Source organism: Megalops cyprinoides, chromosome 10 (assembly GCF_013368585.1).
Source record: "Megalops cyprinoides isolate fMegCyp1 chromosome 10, fMegCyp1.pri, whole genome shotgun sequence".
Lineage (NCBI taxonomy): Eukaryota > Metazoa > Chordata > Actinopteri > Elopiformes > Megalopidae > Megalops > Megalops cyprinoides.
Window position 1 is genome coordinate 21,857,682 of NC_050592.1, and position 22,093 is coordinate 21,879,774.

Genomic DNA, 22,093 nt, shown 5'->3' on the forward strand with positions numbered 1-22,093 from the left:
TTGATATTCCAACTGTATTTAGCTACTGACAGCATAAATTATTTCCTTTAGAGAGAAACATGTATGCCTGCATTGCTATAAGTTTTCAATGATCAATTTTCTGGAATGATTGAGAGCAAAAGATCACTTTCTTTTCCTATGTGCATAATGTGAATCTGTTTTCTAGCTAGAAATTCAGTCATGTAAAAAACTGTGTGATAGTCATGCATTCAGATAATTTGATAAGATGCAGAATTTTGAAATGCCTTTTCCACCATATGGCTTTGCATTGAGTTTATGAACACGTTTGAAAGCTTTAATTGAATAGCCACTGTAATGTCCATTACTCTTTTGTTGTACATACTCCACTGTGAGATCATCTGTATTGACATTTTAACAGATTTCTTAATAAAATGTCTTTTTAACAGAAGATTCACATAGTGTCCATTTATACAATAATGTGACTAATTGCATCTTATGTCGATAAGTGTTTTCAGTGAAGTGTAGTAGGTTTAACAAAACCAGAAACATGCTTCCAAAAATATGTGCAGCATTCATGGTTACCTAACATGCTGCAGGAAGATGTGGTATGATCTGGTTCTGATCTTACTCTGTGAAAAATGACTGCTGATGTTAACAAGGTAAGTGCTGTTGGATGTTCAGCTGATATGCTGCTATTGGTAAAATTGAATTTTCACAGACCAAATGAAGCTGTTTCTTTTTGAAGTGAGTCTAATAAGTGAGTTCCAGTTCATCACACTACGCTCTGCTTAGTTCCCTCGACTCTCCTTCGTTTCTTTCCTTCAGTGCCTGGTGGGGGGTCTCTCAGTAAAATGATTTCAGCTTGGTTAGTGGCCCTTCTCACACAATGCTGTATGTCTGCATAAGCCAGTAATACAAGGTAAGTAAGTGAGAATTAGAATCAATTGAGGGAACCAGCATTTCCATCATTTGAAATAAATGTAAAATCAAACTTTAATTTTTTTGTGTGAGAGGTATTTCATTTGGTAAACCAAACATGTTCTCAAAGAAGTCTGAAGAACCATATTTTCCTGAGTTGACTTACTCTGTTTTCCTCATCTGTCTTTCAAATTAAGAAAATACACAGTTCAGGCATTAACCTACCTAGGGCTTAGTGAGGGTATATTAGCTGGCAGCACAAAATGTAGGTGGTTTTAAAGCTACTAATTCCCAATATAATCACAATATTTATTTGGTGCTTCAATATTATCTGCAAAGTACTGCTGTACGGTGCAGTATGTATTAAGATTGCAGAGTTAACTTTATCATTCACTGTTTACAGTACTTGTGTAATTAATATGGTGATACTTTCATAATTGTATTGCTATGTTTTAATGTGTGAATAAATGCGTATTTTGATATATACAAAGAAGATGAGTAAATTCTTAACTGCATCTTTGCTCTTGTGTAGCACTACAGTTTTGTATACAATGCAATTTTTCCTGGAGAGAAAGGAAAGACTTTCTACATGATTTTTATATTCTTTATGAACTGTATAATGAATGCTGGATACAGTACCCACCAAAACAATATCTTTTGCAAAGTGTAATATCTTGACATAACTTGAATGAAATAACTGAAAGGATAAAATGCTTTATCTGTTGGAACACCAACTGGAATATTGTACGGATTCATAAATATATCCATGTCACAGTGTTTCGAAATTATGTTTCAGTGTTCTGGTATGGTGCCCAGATTCTGTGATGTTCAGTGCAATTGATTTAGTATGTTTACCATAAATACAACCCAATCTTGTGTACTGTACATAGCAAATAAAAGGAAACATGCTGTGTGACTTAATGAACACCTACTCTGAAATATCATGCTCTATTCCAAAATATCTTCATTTACTTTAATTTTAATTATATTATGAAAATCTCTTGAGATGCTTCAGTCTCCTGAATTGCACATTTCCATAGGGAAGATGAGATATAGCAAAGGAAAATCCCTGTGGCAAACAATGTGTGAAAAAACACCTGGTCTCCCTGTGGCAAATAATGCTTGAGGCCAGTATCCCTGTTGAAATGTTAAACCCGTCTTTAGTTTACTAACCACGTTCTTTTGACAGTTAAGATACTGCCTCTGAATCTACAAAGACATGCTCTGCAGAATCTATATGTAAATGGGTAGATTGCCTCTGAAAAGCGTATCTACAGGAATTTGCAATGCAGATCAAGGTTCAGTTTTCAGAGGCTACATCCTCCTGAGCTAACACAAGGAGTGCTGTGCTGTTTCGGCAGGTTTCGTGGTCTCGCAGGTACAATGCAGGTCAAAGAAATCTTGAGGAAGGGCAGGAAGGGCAGTCATATGTGAAAGGGCAGTCATATGTGAAAAATGCACATAACATGTAAAAGCTATATCTCCAATTAGAATGTCCGATATTATTGTACAATACTTCAGCCGTTGCGCATCGCTTTCCTTTGAAGTCTGTGGTTGGATGTCAGGGAGTAACTCCTACTGTATGAAATTCATATCTGTCTGTCATTAAAATCATAATAATAATTTCTCTGTCTTTTATCTTTTGTCAAGCTACTGTCTATGTTTTATTCTTACTTGGAAATAATCAACTGGTATTTCAGGTAAATAATTAATTGAGTAATTAATGTACTTAGTAACTATAATTAGTGTACTGTTGTAAGAAGCAGGTTTAATTAAGCGGCGACGCATGTTTTGCCTATTGCCCCAGCGGAGTCAAAGTTCATCCTAAGGATCATTTTAAAGGCTGTATACATGAAGTTAAAATGACAGGTTAAATGGTAACCTTCACATAAATATTGACTCGTGCTTCATTTTCCAAAAATGTCCATATGCAATCGTTTCCTTCCGTTTTGGGAAGTATGCTGAGCACCTACAAGACTGCAAAAATTCTTCAAACCAAGTCCCTCATTGGATAAAGCTTTGACTCATGTATGCTGGGGTCATGGTTGGTCACCATACATCAATCAATTGTCAACCAAGTGAGATTTTTAAAAATTTTATATTTATACGAGAGGATTAGATAAAAAGCTCCACATACGTCAATCAGAGAGCTGTGTTTCTCCAAGTCTTAGAATAATATTATAACTTCACCGATGCACTGTTTCAGCAAAAGGGAAAATTGAGTTCAAAACATTTAGGGAACCTTGTTACTTTGTGTTCTGATCTGAACATGTCAAATCAGGGTCTCAATTCACATTTCGTCTCGGTCAACAGTTGACCTCAGCCCTACAGCTTGTTTCGGAAACGATATTCCTCAGCTGTGCGCCCAGAAAGGAGGCATTATCGGCGCAAACGCAGTATGGAGGCTACATTCTTCAAGGCTGCACTAGCTGCTCTGAGATTTAAAACATAAGCGTTTACATAGGCTACATTGACTGTCCTCAGAAGAATTTTGACAACAATATGGATTTAAACCGTAAATCTATGAGTGACAAATAAGTCAAGATTTTGAAAACAAAGAAAACCTTTATCAACAAGATCAAGCTGATGTATCACATTCAGACTTCAGGAAGTGTATTGTTTTATTAAATTCACATTATTTACAAATACTGATACAATGTATGCGTTGGATACGAACGTATTCTAAGTGACAAAAACGTAAACGTGCGGTTGAAAGCAGCTGGACATAGTTTTGGAGTGCCGCTTACATCCATCCCGTTGTAGAGAACAGTTTCCATTTGCATTCACCAGTGCAGGCCAGTGTGTGTGATTGTAGATTTCTGTTTTGATTATGCAGGCTTATGTTGCTTTACGTTTTCACGAAGCCAAATCGGAAACGCCATTTCAAATCCCTTTACCTAGAACAGACATAGAAAAGAGTACTTAAGGTTTGTTAAACAATATAACGCTCCATCGTGTCCAAATGCAAGCAGTCACCTCAGACATGCTGATAGACTGTGGAGGAACATAATGGTATTAGGCCTAATTCTAAACCCTACTCAAAACAAAAGACTGGCATTTACTTCAAATGATTCTTTATTAACGTAATTATGTATACACAGGAAGATGAAATGTCATAAATATGGCACAGTACGTGAGGGGGGAGGCAACCCACCTCACATTCTTTCCATCGGTCAAGACCAAATCAGTTCCTCTTAAGACAAACTTTCTGGTTCAAAATATGACAGCATACCCCAATGATGCCAGGAATCGCAATCGGGCGTTACATTTTGATCGACAGCCCTGACAGGCAATCATGATCTAACGTTTCATACTTTGACCAATCAGTAAACAGTATGGGTGGGACTTGTAACGGGAGCGTGTTTCGCTCACCAAAGTGGATCCCAAAAAAATGACATCCAGATTGAGAACAAACCAGAGGAAGCAGGACTAGTCAGGCGGCTTTGTCCGCAGTAAAGCAGTAGAGCGCATGGTATTTTACACTGCTAAAACTATATGTTCCATTTCATTGTTTGGAATACTCATCAGCAAGAAATGAAGCTTACAAGCACAAAATCCTGAAAAAAAACAACACAACAGAAAATGCATCCTTAAAAACTGGTACCGTTTTCGTAGAACACATTTCCTGTGCCTGACAGCAAAGAGCGGAGAAGCCCTCGTCTCAGTTGCGAACACTTTGCCACTTCGAAAAGATTCGCAAGGCTGTGTATGACATTTATTATTGTTTAAGACAATGTGTGACCTAATGCCAGCTTCGCAACCTACAGAGAAAATAGGCAAAATGAAAAAGTTGAGAAGAACTTTGTCGGAGAGTTTCAGCCGCATTGGTAAGTAAAAGCCATTTTACCAACAACCTCGCCTGCCCCTCATAAAGAACCGTTTATCGCCAGTAATTATGTGTAAAGACACAACTGGACCAGGGAAAGTAGGGAGACGGTGGAAGGGTTTCGCTCGTTTGTGGAATGACGCCGCCTTGCAGGAGTCGGAATGCTTAGGGCATCACAGGAAGCTTAAACCAAAATGTGAGAAAAGAAACGAACTAATTCTTAGCTTGAATGTTTGCTGCTATTATTCATCCCAAATCGCAACTGGGCGTGCCTGCAGATGCTAAATCCTAGTGAGAATAGAAAGATACTCAGCTAAAGTTCAAATGTCTAGCTCTTGCTACTTCTGAATTTCTCCTTTGCGACGTTGAAATGCGTTTAGGTAGCTAACGTGATGCTTTTGAGTGACGACAAAACTATATTCAGCCAGAAGGAAACGTTTCTGTAGTTCATTAATTAAATGGTGTTGTTAAAAAGCTATAGATTTCCACATGTTTAAAGAAATGTTTAAAGATCAACAGCGATTCAAAATACGTAACGTTATTTAAATGAAACAAGACAGTTTCATGGGCAAAAGCCTTGAGTGCTTCTGCTCGTCAGCATTGTCCGGATTACATGCCAGGTATAGGTAGCTATATGTAAACCTGGAGGGAGGTTAGTGTAAACTGCACATGATGGTGCATACTATCATTTTCAACAATATCCCCCCTTTACCTTCGTGTGCTGTTCAGACTTAAAATTGCATCCACAGATGTACCCAAGATGCAGGTTTGCATTATAACATTTGTTTGTCTTGTCTCTGTAGTTGATTATTGAATGGAGGTAGCTCAAAGCATCGATCCGTCACTGTCTGTCTTACACGGATGATTACACAAAGAACATTACGTCATACTTTGCGAAGTTGAATTGAAGTCCATAGAGCACATTGTTCTAATAACAAGTTAAAGCAGCTCCACTTTTTCATGTTCTGTATCTCAGTGAGTTTGTCAGTTGATATTAAACTTCTCCACTTTGAACAAAAACTATTTCCTTTGTAGATACCACTGTAGCTCTTACCCTCGTTAAGATGCAAAAGTTCAGGTTCGTATAGTTTCTTGAGATACTAGTGAATTATTATGCAGCTACACAGTAATTGTCGAGGTATAACACTCAATTTCTACAGATTGCAATACGATTGAATGAAAATACATTTGAACGCCTGGTTATAGACAGCAGGCCTAATTCTTTGTTAGAACATGCAATGTAATGATTAAATATGTGCCTTGTATTTGTAAAACATTTTCGAAAATTTTAACTGGATCCAGAAACGTTATGTAGTTTAATATGTGTAGTAGTATAGTGTAGAATGATATATAGTATCACTGTCACCTATACAAATGCTGTGATTTTAAGAAGGTATTTCTGAATATATTACTATTTGTAAGGATGTCTTGAAGCATATTTTGTTACCCTGCCATGCAGCTGCATTTTTACCTGAGACAGGAGCCAGAGCACTCACCTGAGTCTAGTGCTGTAGCTGCTGCTCCATGTTTTTTGGTGTTATAGCCCCATGGCGTGTGTTCAGTGTTGGAATTTACTCAGGTGCAACACTGCAGTGCATTAGTCTTGTTTTGCTTGAGGAAAATCTGCACCATGGGACCTGAATGTATTCTGCATGATTCTTGATGTAAATGAGGATTAAATGTGATAATATGAACATTTAAATCCCATGTTGTGTGTATGTGTGTGTGTGTTTGTGTGTTTATGCCTGTGTACTGGAATGCTGTTTCCCTTGTTAGTATACATAATAAGTTGCGTTATCAGTAATGGATGCATCCTTGTTGATCACATAGTTTTCATTTCTAGAAAGGATGACACAGAGTCAGTTTTTTCCATAGTGGTGAATTGGTGAATTAATTCACTTTCATCCAAAGGATTGAAATGCAAATTATGTCAGACTCTGAGGGGAAAATATTTTTCATTGACTCAATGAAAAGAAATATGCAGAAATATTACGGAGTGCTCCATTGTCTCTAGCTAGAATTTTCCTTTTTTTGGTGTGCACACATGTGTGTAGTTGGTTGAAAATTGCCTGCCTGTCAATGTTAAAAACAGCTGTTCCTGAATCCTCCCACAGAACAAATTTAACGCCTTGAGTGTGGCCTTTTATTTTTTGTGTTTACCAGCCCTGTTTGAGCTCACAGCACACTTTTTTAGCCTCAAGATGGATAAAATGTATCATTATTTTACAAAGGTGATGTTTTCACCCTGAAAATTTCATTCAGTGTAAGAAATGCTATATATAATTATGAAAGACTTTTATATGACAAAGACACAAGTATCTCCTGTGTATGCAGGACGTCAGTGCAGTAATTTACAGCGTTGACTCAATATTCTGCCTTGCTGAAGATCCAGAGATGTCCCTTTAATTGTAAGAAATCAAGAAATAAAAGATCAAAAAAGCTCAGTATATAGGATTGACTGAAGAAGGAGTCAAAAGCTTTGAGTAAACCTGTCATGAATAAAATGTCACTAACAGGGAACTCATTGCCATTAATGATTTTAAAATGGCAAAATAGTAAGCCAGTGCTGATTTTATCCAAGCATCTTATCATAAATTTGATTATGTCCTTAATATTGAGATTTTCATAAATAATACATGACTTCTATGCTATAGGTTCTCTACAGGGCTGTTGCATACAGTGTACAGAAAAGGCTTATGTTGTCATAAAGCTGTTGAGAAAGCTTGCTTAAACTGATGCTGCAGAATATGTTGTTGTTGCAGATCGCCAATTTCCCGAAACCTCACCAAACAAATAAGCATGTTTACTTTTTCCCGTTTACCATGAACATTGTACTTGTATATCTTCAAACAGGCTGTGTGCATATAAGATTAAAAGGCACCTCATTGTTGCTCATTACAGTGATGCTAATTACCTCTGTTGCGAAAGGTCATTGTCATATACGACGCGTTTGGGTTAATCTGAAGTGTGACCAAACGGACATATGTACTGTTGGCTGCTGTCCGTCACAAAACATTTTCATGCCTTAGTGATCGGATGATTCACTTTTAGTAGTCTTTAAACATTGAAAAGCCCTTCTTTGTTTGTTTTATGTTTCGGTTGGCTAAACCATGCTTCGTCTTTTTTTTCCTAGCCTTCAAGAAAGAGGACAGCGGCTTTGATGAGGTAAGTACAAAATGGCATGTCACGTAGAAGAAGAAAGAGAGCAGAGTCATTGCTGCAAGGTCGGCAACTTTCACATGCAAAATGTGGTTGTATGTAGATGTATGATGCACATTACGTATTGATCTCTTGGGAGGTGAACTGTCCCGGGCATCTGGGCTCAATGTAGCCAATCCTAGCACACTGCAGAGGGGTGTTAACCAGTGTTTCCAGAAAGGCACGGGTGCACTAAAGCAAAATGATCGGACATACAAGCATGTAAATCCCTTGAACCTTTTCCATCAGGAAACTGAAATCTCACACAAAATGGATGACATAAAAATTTGGTTTTTATGTAAAGTGGTATTTTCACATATTCAGTTATGTTTTATTCTCCAAGTAGATTAGATTTGCAATGAAAACTACTTCATATCAAAATGAATGTCATGTGTTCTGCTGTATATATACTGTATGTCTGTGTAAGTCACAGTGCCTGCATGTCTTGCTCTTAATGTGTCATGACGATGGCCACTTGTGTGATGTCAAAATAAGGAAAGTAAATACAGGAAATGGAAAAAGTGGGTTGTAGAGTTTTTTCCCCCAGAAGAGCCCTTAAGTGTCTTACCATACTTGCCAGTTGAATATATTGTACAGTGTTTAACAGAGTCATCCATGTCATCCAGTTAAAAAAATAATAATTTAGCTTTATTTGTCTTTTTGTTTTTTTTTGCTGAAGTGACTTTATAGTAAAATTTAATCCACACCCCCAGCCTTGCATCAGAAGGGGTTCCTGCAGTATGCAGGGTTCCAGTCCATATTTAGAAGGGATTGAAAGCCACTGTTATATCTGTTGTATACTGTAGCTGTGGTCATGATGGCTTGCTCTTCTCAGAGCAAGCCATCATGCCATTTGCCCATGGGATATTGGTGCTTGTCTGCCTGTGTCACAGTGAAGCTTGTCAAACATGGTTCCCTCTACGATTACCTTGGGTCCTTTTATACAGTAGCAACGGAGCAACAGAGAATGGAGCAGTGTGTTTGAGTGACATACAATCATATTTATAGACATTCCAGGACTGGTGGATTGTGTTGTTTGTGTTATTATGTGAGGTAGTGTAAGGCCACAGGTTTTCAGTGATGACATGTTGGTTATGAACATTAGGGACTGTAAACCTTAAGAATGTGGGACTTTGCTTAAAAAAATAGTACATCAGATAAACCAGAGATGACTTTGATGTGAGCTGGTTTTGACTGTGTGCATTTACAAAGAATTTGAGGTGAATTTGATTGGACAAAAACAGAAGTAAATACTGCTTGGTATGCCATTTTCATTTAAGCACTGTGATGGTGTTTAATGTCCCTCAGACTCACTCATGCAGTACTTGCCAAAAAACCTTTGCAGTTCTACTATAGCCTTGGACTTGTTTGCAGTACCGTGTTTAAATAGTGTTGTTCTAGCAAGTCATTCTCAGAATAAGCTGCCTCCATGAACAGAATGTGCTAAACTGAGAAAGGTAGGTGTGGAGGACTGAATCCCAATGAACCCCTAGTGCTCCTCAGTACATGCTACAGAGAGGTCAGACCACAGTGGCCCAGGACACCGTGCCCATACACTCTGCTGCAGTTCTGCCCCAAGGGCTGCACTGAAAGAATAGACCAGCCAGTACACAGGGGGACTCTGTGCCGTAACCATTAATTATTTTCATACATCCCAACTGTCTCCAGCTAGCTGGCTCTTTATGATTTTTACGTAACTTGTCTCAGAATGAAGTGCATCGTTACTTCTGATCTCACTCTTGATCTGCCATTTCCACCCGTCAGTTCTTGTTATGCTCGAGAGCGTGTATATTTTCCTCTTGCGTAACGGTGAGCAGACCAAGGCAAATGGCTGGGGTGACTGGCCTTTTTCTGTATGCTCAGTCACTGTGTTGCTGCTGGCACTCTCAGTAGGGGACTATTGCAAATGCCACACCTGTTTTTAGCAATCTGTGGTGTCTGTCTGATTCTGTAGAGGCTTTAACATATGTATGCTGGCAGATTTTCTCAGATTTTGCTCTAGTTGTTTCATGTACAATATAACTCAGTTTTTGGGACACCTAATCCTCTTTACTATGTTTACAACTGCTTAGTCAACCTATATTCTCCGTATGCCTGACTGAGCAGAGGTCACTGACTACCTGCTGGTAGGTTATGAACCCATTTTTATGTAATTATAACATTTAGAAATGTTTTTTAAAAGGTAACTAGGGTGGTTCTTTGAGAGAATAAAACCCAGGTAATGTTATATGTTTGGATGTCTTGAGCATTTCTAAAACAGTCTTGAAAGGTCCAGTGACTTGGTGTGTGATTGGTACATCCAACTTCCCTCAGAGTCAAAACCTTCTTTTCATTCTTTACATGTAGTACTTATTAACATTTTTTGACCATTTTACATTGATTTCAAGTTCCAGTCAAGCACACATGCCGATTAACATCTGTGAAGTAAATTTGTGATTATTGTGTATTTTGTAAACAGTTCACATTTTAAATAATGCAGGTAGTTGAATATTTCATTATTGGTGTTGTTAGGAGTAGTGCTAATTGGTACTGATATGTCCCATAGTATGGCTGTTGTCACTGATCGGATTCATGTCATGGGAAACTTCTCATTATATTTACATTGTGCCATTTTGTTTTCTAGTCTGAGTATTTTTAACTGAAAGTGCAATCTTGTCCAGTATGTTTGTTAGGTCAGGGAAAGCTGCTGGAACAAAGTGGCCTGTTTGAGGAGCTCCGTGGCATGGGAAATCGTTCGGGCCATTAGCTATAAATGGTGTTAGCCGCCAGGGAAAGCATTTAAAGAATTTGAAAAGGAAAGGACTGTTTCCTGTCGGACAGAGTAGTACGCCTTTAAGAAAGGGGCGGGAGTTGTTTCCACATTGATATGACCTCCCGATTTTGTGAAGACAGGGAGGATTCTTACAGCATAGGAGGAAAGTTAAACGAAGAGGGTAGTCTCAATGTACAGAGATACAGAATCATAGCGACCGACAGGCATACCAGTAGGCACACATATCAATGATTAGAGACATTACTGTGCATTATGTAGCGACAAAAATTCATACAAGTTGTTATAAGTGTCAGTGATAGGTAGATTATAAAGTCCAACCTTTTCCACACCGGTAGGGAGAGATATACTGTGAGTGGGTTGAAAAATAACTAGTGTGCATTGTACAGTAAGAGGAGACTAGCATCTGTGCTTGTATGCAGTTCAAGTATCAGTGGGACATAAGTTGAGAGTAAATTGACTCTGCAGTTAAAAGAGACAGAGGACCATGTGTTAGCAGTGAATGGAATGCTTCACATTGTGATTTGATGACTCATAAGGATAAAATGTTAGTGTGTGGACCTACTTCTAGAGCTCTACTACTCATCACTACACCAAAGAGCATCTAATAGAATGAACAGCGTACCATGTGTGTAGTCAGGATTCATGTCTAGAAGCAAATCTCAGGTTTGTTTTCACTTTTTTCTATATAGTCTATTCATATGTGTGCCTTAAAACACTGAGGAGTGTAGTAGACATCACAGCTGATAATTTAATAGTGTGTTTTTGTCCTCTCCTGGCTGCTTGCTGCGCTGTGTTCAGACCCCTTTCACAGAGCTGAATGGCAGCTCTGCTCAGAGGCAGCACAGTTCAGTGTTCCTGCATCAGTAAAAGCCATCACAGCCACTGCAGTGCTCTAGCAGAGTAACACACCAGCACCCTGCCCGCAACAGCCCCCTCGCCCTTGGAGGGGTGCTGTGGCCTCTCTTCCTGCTGATGGAAACTAGACCAGCTGGCCAGCCTAATTGGATTGTAAATAACTATCTGAGTTTGAATGATTTCCTGGTTAAAGAATGCCCGGGTCTTTAACGTGGCGGTTAATAAACAGGAAGTCCCGGGGGGTTTCGGAGCCTGCCGTGAGAATGGGATAATTGTGCAGGACTGGCCCTTGTGTTCGCTCTGTGCTCACAGCCCTGTCATTCTTTCAGGGGCTGAGGCTCCCAGTACAGCAACAGAGATGTGCTGTCATGCAGGGAAGAGAAGCAACACACATGCACACACACACACACATACAGACACACAGATATAGGCATGTGTGCGTGCATGCACACATATTTTACCCAGGCTTGTTCTTGTTATTATGATGGTGTGTTTCTCTGTTGTCTTCTGGTAAGTTCATTATCGACTAAACTGAATTAACATCTGGCTTATTTTAGAATTTCATGAGTTTGGTGTCAAGAGCTGGAAGTCAGCGAATGGTTTATTTTGTGATATAAAAGAATCACACCTTGGAACAGTCATATTGTTGTGTCAACTTATTGGGAAAAATCCTGCACTTCTATTTAAATAGCATGTTACTGTTTTTGAGCTCTTCTGGTTAAAATCAAGGTAATTCAAATAGTAAGTAGCCTCAGCATGTGTTGAAAATAGCAGTTTTTTCACAGTATAATGTTAGACACAGACAGTCCTTAAAGAATATAGTGAAAGCGCTTTCAGTCTCTGTGCATCATCGGTGGATATGGGCAGTCGAGAGGGTAGTGAGTGTGAAACTGGGTCAGAAGAGATGTCAGGATTAGCGAGAGCTCTGAAGGACTGTTTGTCCGTGTGACCGTGTGGAGTCAGAGGTCAACACTGGGGCTTGTAGGAAGTGTGAGGGTGACACTGTTGTGCATGGTCACTTTCCTGATGGATAGCAGTCTCGAAAGAGATTGAATGATTGTGATGTGATTGATTGTGTGATTTTGATTCTGTTGTCCTTTATGGGATGTCAAGTCCTGAAATGGCAGCTGGTACAGTCCTTTAAAACAATCATTAATCTCACAATTATCATCTAATTTTTATTTGGAGCTCTGTGTTTTCTGGAATTAAATAAATTAAAAACCCCTGGGAAAGGGTTGGACCTACCAATCATGTTCCAAGAAAGAGGCCTTCTCTAGGCTGTTTTATAAATGCTTGGCATGGTCAACCACACGCTTCCTGGGTTACACTTTATTTTGGAACATGGAAGGTGCATTTAAAATGTTATCCAGCACAAACTTGTGGGAGAAGCAGAGGATGACAGGAAGCCCTCTGTACCTCCCAGAGCTGCTCTGGGCATCCAGAAGTACTCTGGTAACAGCTGGAGCGGCACTGGAAACAGAACATGCCTTTATTCCCAGGACCAAATTCCATTTTTACTGGTCTGAATTCACATTTTCCGTGTGTATTTTTGGCTATTCGTGGAAGAAGCAGTCTTAGAAGCGGAAATCTTTCTCCTTCTCCGACTGTCTCACTGGATGAATGACTCTCTCAGTAAGGTCTTTACCACTAGATGGCTAAAAGGCCAGCAAAGCAGTAGCAGCTTTTTTTTGGATCAGTGTCTGTTCAGTTGTTATCAAAAGGCTATCCTGAGAGCCATTGTAAGAGACAGCAAGGGCTGTTATCTGAAAAAATGCATCAGCAAATTCGTGTTATGTTTATCTAATTTTGTTTCTAATGTATATTAACTCAGAGTTATTGGTAAAAAAAAAAGTCAAAGAGATTGTGAAAATTAGAGAAAAAGTGTTTAGTTGTCCACATGAACAACACACTTGTGTAATGGCTCTTTTAAGGCAGATTTTTAAATACTTATGTCCAACCAGACTTTTTCCTTGGATATTATTGTTTCAAAGACCAGTCCTAATTGGCTCATGAGATGCATTCAGACAGAGGCAGCTGTGTTTATTTTTCTCAGCTTGTCACTGGAAATGATCCTCGTTTGCAATGAGATAGCTGTTTTTGTGTGGTGAAGTTTGCACAAGAATGCACATCATCATGACTGGTGAAATCGTAGAGGCAGGAAATGAAATATCTCTACTGTAAGCTAATATGTGCGCTGTTTAGAATACAACTAACAAACAATTAGGTAGCTGTTATTCACTTACAGACAACATTTCCATTGCTTTGCAACAATAGTAGGGATATATAGCATGGTTTTTTCCATTATCGTCCATTTGTTGTCATTCTCAAAATATTGTGTTAAGTTGAATGTTTTGATCGCAGGGTCAAATATTGCAACATTTGCATTTTGCAGCCTCTGTGAAGGTCTTTTCCTCATTATAATGTTTGCATTGTATAAGTCTCTTTTACTTTCTTGAAGATCTCACCTTGGCACTTGCAGTTGTTTCAGTGATTATGGACTAAGTCAAGGTGCAAGAGAGGCTTCAACATTTTGACCTAAAAATTGCCCACTGTGCAAATATCTGCAAATCATGATAAATCCACATTAATTCTAGGGTCAGGTGTTTTGAGGTTCAGTTAATTATGACTCTGAATGAAGATTGAGGAACCCTCAATTTTAAATGCATTAGAGATGGTAAAAAAGAGGACTGTGCTGGGATGCATGCTATCACCTCAGGCGTTTGGAATGTACTGATAGGATGCTCCTCAGGACAGATAACAGAAGAATGAGGCTGAAATTTCATTGATTTGACTCCAGGGGGCAGTAAGCCAAGGTCACCCTTCCACTTTGGACAGGGCCATGAGATTATCGCAGAGGAGCACAGGATTCTGTCAACAAGATAAGGGAGGAGGCTAAAGGTTTGAATTAATTCGATTAGACTTCATTTATTCAGACATCCAGTTCTTAAAGGCAACGCAATATTTTTGGGTGATTTAAAAAAAAACAGTTCTCTCTGGTACTATTGTTTTGAAAAGTACACACATTTTTGCTCAAATTCAAAGCCACTTTATGTGGATAATAGGGGTAAAGGTACCCTAGTGAATCTTATTTGTAAATTCACATCTGTTAGTCAAAGATTCTGTTGAACAGCAGGTTTCACCTCCTGTGCACTGTAGCAAGAGTCTAAAATTCATTATTGAGACAATGTTTGGAGTAAGTACCAGTGTGCAAGAGAAATTACAGATCTGATGTTTGGCAGTAAAAATAATAGCTTTCCTATTTCTAATTTAATACCTTAGATTAGAACATGCTTGTAAATGCTTATAAATTTGCTGTAAAGGTATATTTTGAGCTTTGGTTGTACTTGTAGTAGCATGAGTAGCGTGCCATATAGTAAGTTAGTCTGAGGAAAAAAGCCTTATAATGCAAATGTGAATGTTAAAAATAGACATAAATATATGGAAACTGTCACCCCTGAAATAATTGTCTAAAGGGATTACGGGACCCACCATATGGTTTCCCATATGAACAGCCAGTAGCTGATACCAGGTTTAATTGAAGTAAGATGCACAACATTAAAATAGCGTGTTTGGGAATGCTGCAGTACTGGCATCTGGTCACTGAAATCTCTCCAGTGCAAGAAGGGATCGAATGTAATCTCTACATTTCTCCCTGTGGTGAATCAGATAAAAAGAAGTGCTGCTCACGGTTCGTGTGTTTCTTTCAAGCCAGAATGAGATTAATTAGGAGCACATACAAACATGCTGAGGCTTTCACTGCTTCCCTCCAGCAGCTCATTTTCATTGCTTAAAGAAATTTTCAGCTTCCAGTCGCTTTCATGGTGCAATCTGACTTCTAAAGCTTTGAAATAATGTGATGATGATGATGGGGGTTGAATGTTGAATACCCAATGTATCCTGTAGGGGGTGTGAGAGTGTATGTAGTATAGTAGTTAGAGCTCTAGAGTCTGATGCCGTGGGCTGTGGGCTCATGATCAGTCTGAACATTTCTGTACTTGGCCCCAGCAGCTTGGGTGACAGCCCAGCTTCATAATGTAATAAAAAAATAAAATAATTGTTATAAAAACAACAAAAATATTGTAAAAAATGCAAAATATTAATAATGTGGCTCACAAAATAAGATGTTAAACTGTAAGTTGCCCTTGATAAAGGGCCCTTACTAAGCAAAAAATAATAGTGATAAAAAAGATTAATTTTGGCATGAGAGGGTAGAGCCGCTCACATCTCAGGGATTTTCTTGGCTCTGTTGAGCTTCCTGCTGCTGTGGTGTTCTTTTAGTTTTCAAGGAATGGCTTGTTAAATTTACAGCAAGAATTCACACGATTAATCACTGACTGAAACTCTGTATTTCCAATACTGCGCTGACCTTAGCTTTAAGCTTCTTAAGCCATGCTGCCAGGCATTAAAATGATACGCCACATCCACACACATGAATGCGCACACACACACACACACCATATATATTAGAACATGCTTGTGTGTGTGTGTGTGTGTGTGTGGGGGGGGGAAATGAAAAGTAAGACATCAGGATGAGATTATATTAGAACAGATTGCATTAATCTTGTGAAAATGACAATGACAGTCTTACACCGTGTAAATTGCTCTCCTTGAAATACTTCTGCCACCTTTGATTCTGCCTTGAAAAGACTTTTCTGGTATTTATCGAGGGACCCTTTCAGTAGATCAATCCATCATAGATTAGGATCCAATGCATCCATCCGATTTGATAACTCCCTGCTGAATGTGCACCTAGGCTGCGCTTGGTATTCACAGCCAGAGAGAAGACTTTGATCTGCTGCCTCTCCTCCTCGTGAGTTTCTTTGCCTATGGATCGACTCGAAAATGATTTGAGGTTTTGATATGAGAGCTCTGAGACCCCCCTGTCCTGCGTATGATGCTCAAAACTGCTGCCTTTGAAGAATGGGCCTTAAAAATCTCTGAGATTCTAGTGATCTCTTTCCCGTTTCCCTCTCCCCACCATCTCTCTCCCTCCCTCCATCCCTACAGTGTCAGGAATCTTTTTGGAAGAACCATTCAGGTTTCCCCTGTTCACCCTAGGCAGATTTTTGGCACGATCAGAGGGACAGAGCAGCCAAGGGTAACATCATCAGTTCCCTGCTCCCCTCCCCACTGACCCAGTGGGAGAGGCTTCAGTGGGGAGCAATGGTAGTTGTCCCATATAGTTGCCCATGTTTCAAGCGGCAAAATCTGTACCACAATATGCCACTGGTTTTGACTGTATAGAACTGTACATTGCTTGGTAGACTTCAGGGAGCATTTGGTGAACACTGTTAAACTGAAGGTCACCTGAATTTGTCCTGTAAGAGCTGGGGTCTTTCAACAGAATATTCCCATTTGGAAATCATGGAATAGCTACATATGGTCTAGCAGTAGTCTTCTGATCTTGGCTTTCTGGGTGCATGAGAACAGACTGTTTCAGACTGCTGATGGTACCTCATTCTTCAGGCTCCTTATGAAAAATAAAGATCTAATTTGAATTGATCCGCACTGTGCAATTTCAGGATTTTAATTGGTCATTGGTTTATAAGAAAGGCTAAAATGCCAGATAGACACTCAGTTTTGTCTTTGAGACTTTAAGCATCCAGTCAGAGCTCATAGTATAGTAAGGATTTTTCCCCTAATGTGTCCTCATGTAAGCTGTAAAGAGTTTCAGGATCTCGGAAGAAATTCTTGAACCTTCAGTAAGTAATTACCCAGTGGGTGATTGTTAATGAAAACCCTTTAAGATTAAGCATCAGTTTTATATTTTTTGTACAATATGCATATTGTTATTTAAGATATTGTGATAAAATACAGTGGTCTATAATTTTTTTTTGTCTCAGAGATATCAGGAAGCTGCTGCTTTACAGTGATTGTGGAACAACCTTGAAAACATCAATAGGGCATTGTGGGTGATTCGGTGTATTCAGCCATGTGTGGATGTGAAAATGTTGTTATGCGGCTGATTTCTGTATGCGTTTTTGTGCTACATGTGTTACCATAGAAGCCACTTCTTTTTCATTATAGACATATAATTAGAAACTACCCTGTTGAAGGCAGAATTTATCCACCTGTTGGAAACAACCCCATGTGATTCTCTTTGGCTTATGAAAAGGGACCAAAGGGGTTGGGACAAAAAAAAAAAACATGTAAGGTACCAGGTTTTATGTACCAGTATTTTTTTAAGATAAGATAGCCCTACAGACGCAGTCAGCTTGATCGGTGGTTTGTCTCTCCACCCAGACACTTTCACAAGATAAAAACATGAATGTAAAATAGCTCATTTGCCCCAAAACAACCTGTGGGTTCTTAAGAGACCACTGCATCCACTGTTTTGCTAACCTGACCACGTGATGCTGTGGAGTTATCATTCAGTCTCTGCTGAGGCTGCCTGTTGGGACAACATCTGAAAATACTTTAGACACCGCCTTGGTAATCCTCATGTCAGAGTGAGGCCTTGGATATCAGTATTTTAGACTACTTTGCCATTTACAGAATTTTCATATTCCGTGTTTTAATTACCCCTCATAATGATGCCTGAAGCTTTCCAATGGATTAAAGTTTGTTTTGACATTTAAATGCAAATGTTGGTATAAAGCAGTTTTTAAGTTTTTTTTTTTTTTCTTTTTTTTAACAATTTAACAGCTAACAGCTACCATGCATAATATGGGGTTAATCAGGACACAGGGTTTAGTGAAAAGACATCTGTTATATAGTGCTGTTGGTTCGAACAGATGGGGAGAAGCTATTTAAACTGCTCATTGTCCTGTTGATCTAAGATGATATCATGCTATGCAGACTATAATGAAATCGGTATTTTAAATGATGATCGGAATTTTAAACGATGGACTGTATTTCTCCTTGAAAATTGCCGTATTTGTGTATGTGGAAAAGGTATGAATAAAGTTAGGTTCACAGTCAGCTTCTTTGTGCTTGTGTCTTAACATGCGGATATGAAACTGAAAGGACACTTGCCTGCTTCTGCCTCTTGAAGGCAGCACCCAGCTGAATTATAATTATAAACTGCAATTACACAAATGCTTTACTGTGAATGTGAGACGGTCAGTTGACAGCTACTTTTACCCTAATCTTGTCCATGTGGTTAAACTGTAAACCTATCAGTGTGGAGAGAGCTTTGAATGTCACAGGTAAATATTTTCTTTAATTAACTGCTGTGGTGAAAAAAGAGTGAAGGAAAACATTATCTCTGATGTGAGGATGGCGCAGGGATTTGAAGGTCAGTGCAGAAAGGGACCATGTGCTGTCCAGCAGAGTCCTAGCTGACCTTTTTTTGGCTGGAATGTGTTCAGAATGGAGATGGTGTGACCTTTCACCACAAACACACCGGTGTGGAAGGGTATTTATAAGATTCAGAATCTGACACTCTGAGATTGTTATGGCTTAGGCAAATAAAGATGGGCCACCTTGCCATTCAGACGACCTTTACACAAAGCTGGTGTGAGCCATGAAAATCCTCTTCTATGTTAGTGGAAATCATGAAACACAGACAGTGTGGGGATATTTCCTCTGTAACATTGTGGTAGCTGTTGTGTTTATTTTCTTCTGATATTCATATTTTTATCAATAGCAGCAAACATACGTTTTTTTGATTTCCTCTTCTGTTTTAGCCTAAATCAACATGTGCAAAATAAAAACGAAATGCTTGAAGCCACCTGTTAAATGTTAAATGCAGTACAGTGCTGGTATGAATAATTTGTTGAAGCCTGATGAAGTACTGAAATTTTATGAACGAAAACTAGAATTCCGGTGTTCATGTATTTGAACTTTTTCATTATATGTTTTTTTTTTTGCTTTTATAAACATATACAGATATACACTCCATTATATATAACCAATGGGATACAAAGCGTTGGTTTATTGTTTTACTTCAGCCGCAGTGAATTTGTTCCATGCTGAAAGTCTCATTAGAGGCACGCCAGTTTAAAAGCCCGACAAAATGATGAGTGACAGTGTGAAAATCTTTGCCGAAATGCACCTCTCGCAAGCGGCGCATTGTTGATGCTTCCCACCTGAGATGAACGGCAACAAAGGGCCCCTTTCATTCAGGCTGCCGAGGCGAGCCTGTGATCTCTCCTTATCTCCCCCACGATAAGACACATTACGCTTTGCCATTTTGCCACTGTCATTGGAGAAATCTGGGTGTCTTTTATCATTCACAAGTTTACGATTTACGACCCTGCGCCCCCTGGAGTTTATATTGACATCAAGGAGGCTTTGCTGAGTGTGACTGAAAGCTCCTCCATCTCTCTGTCTCCTCTGAGTGCTTTTTTGAGCTTGTGCATGCCTTGCTTGATGAACGTGTCAGGATAGAATTCGTAATCATGCAAAAGTGGCATTTTTGATTTTGCTCACTCTTTTTTTTTCCCCTCCAATTTCCTACCAGTTTTGGGGAAGTTAACATCACCTCTATGTTCCGACCGCCTCTGATAAACATCTTCTGTTTGGTTTTCTAAGCATGTAGATATTACTCTCTGTAGGTCATTGAAATGACAAGAATATAGAGAAGCTGATGGCCTATTGATTTTATTTTAAAAAAGCACTTTGTGTGGCTGGTCTGCTGAACAAGGTTCTTAACTGTGTCTCTGGCCTGCCATCGCTATCTAATGCAACAGCAGCATAATGATCTTTTGGCCTCTTTCAAAGGTCAAACCAATTTTTCCTCATGGCAATTCTGTAGGGTAATACCTTTCAAGAGGTTACTCAAATGTTCCGTGTTGAATCCATTCTTAAATTATATGTAATACCCCTTTTTTGATGTAATGTTCTGATAGAGTTAACTATGATTACAAATAAAAGTTGTGGGCAGAGACAAGGTTGTATGTACCATTGTCATAAGGTATGCATCAGTAATTTCTACCAATTGAAATTTCAGCCTCATGGCTCAAAATGCAGTGCATCTTTTCTTTCCTCACGGATCACTTAATTGTTAGGAATGGGGATTAGCAGTTCAAATGCACTGCTTAGTCCACGCTGTCTGAGCTGCATCCATCCAACATGCACCAGGCAAATGTCAACACAAATTAAATTGTGCATACTGGAAAAATTATATATCAACAAAACCCAAAACCATTGGGTGCTCTACAAACCCATGGATTCTGTAATATCTGTTACAGCCAGAAGAATAATTTTTGTGGATTTGGTTTGAATGCTTTGTTTTAACTAAAGGTAACTAAAAGCCCCAGGTGGCTTTTGACTGCAGTGCTGTCTGTTGGCTCTTCTGTTTCTGTTACACTCAGATAACTCATGGTAATTGTTTGCCGTGCTATGAAATAAGCATAGTATGCTTGAACAACTGCCCTTTAACCCCACTGGATAGACAACCCCATTCACCTGAGTACTTTTGTCCCTGTTGCACCTGCTGGCAAGCTACTGCCACCTACTGGGCATTGACTTCAAAATCCATTTCTCAGTCATAACAAAGCTTACAATCGGGTCATTTCTGTCTGTTCCAGAGACTCCTGTTTGCGTGCAGTTCAAAGAATATGACCCAAACTGACATTTAGCATGCGGCTAGGTAGATGGAAACTGTTTCAACTGATCTGATGTTTTTGTGACCCTTGGCTTGGATACCAAATGTCAAGATAAGACAGAGAATGAAAAACAGATATAAACAAAGCATATATTCATATTCTGATTTGTATTCTGCCTTTGTCATTAGGCCATAGGATTAGTTCTTTAATTCTGTATTCCATCAAACTATATTTGTTTGTTGGCCATACAGATACTTCATTCTAAAAGTGCTTTATTTGCTGCCATTACATGTTAAATTTCAAATGGCTGTATTTGCTTTTACACAACTTTCCATTACAGAAATGAATATACTATACTTGCTGTCTCTCTGCCCATAGAGCTGTATTTTATGTTTATGTGAACATGGACTCTGGGCAGTACAGCCCTGGAGGATTTTCTCCTCTGCAGTATATTTTATTCATAAATATGATTGCTACAAGCATATTATTGCTATGACCCTGAAGCAACTGAATGACATGAGTAAATGGGTTACAAAATGAGAAAAAAAGAGGTTACTCTTTGGTTCTATGATGGAAACATATGCCGTGAAGGTATTTGCATTCAAAGGTAAGCACACCTTTTGAAGCATATCACGGCCCAGATCACTGAAAGCCAGTTGATGAGCAGTTTAGCAACCCTCCATCAATTAAAATATTTGTCATGTATCCCTCAGGCGGAGGGCATGGCTTCATTAATTAGCTCCTAAATTAATAGCATTGCAGGGGCTCTGAAGCAATCTGAACATTTTCCAATATACAGTGTTTTCTTATTTTTATTGATCGGCAGCATAACAGCCGAGAGAGCAGCACGAAGAGCAGAATAACAGCAAAGCTGTTGCTAGAGTGAGAATATGGAAGGCGCTGTCTGAAAACATGCCAGGGGGTGTTTGAGTCTGTGCTGTATGTCCTAATGCTAATAGGCCATGCCAGGGGACTTCCAAACTGGTGAAAGAGTCATAGAGATCTGTGTGCCCACAGCCAGGCCCGGACACATCTGAGGGGAGAAGAAGTAGGGGATGCCGCTATACCTGA

General features: G+C 39.1%; 1 protein-coding gene across 1 annotated transcript in view; it reads left to right on the forward strand.

Annotated features, from left to right (window-relative positions):
• The first annotated feature begins 4,295 nt into the window (after positions 1 to 4,295).
• cdk14 (cyclin-dependent kinase 14) overlaps positions 4,296 to 22,093 on the forward strand; it is a 127,374-nt gene continuing 109,576 nt past the window's right edge. The window contains exons 1-2 of the mRNA XM_036539201.1: positions 4,296 to 4,706; positions 7,839 to 7,870. Coding sequence (XP_036395094.1) covers positions 4,613 to 4,706; positions 7,839 to 7,870 — 126 coding nt within the window. The 5' untranslated portion in view covers positions 4,296 to 4,612. The remainder of the gene's footprint in view (positions 4,707 to 7,838; positions 7,871 to 22,093) is intronic.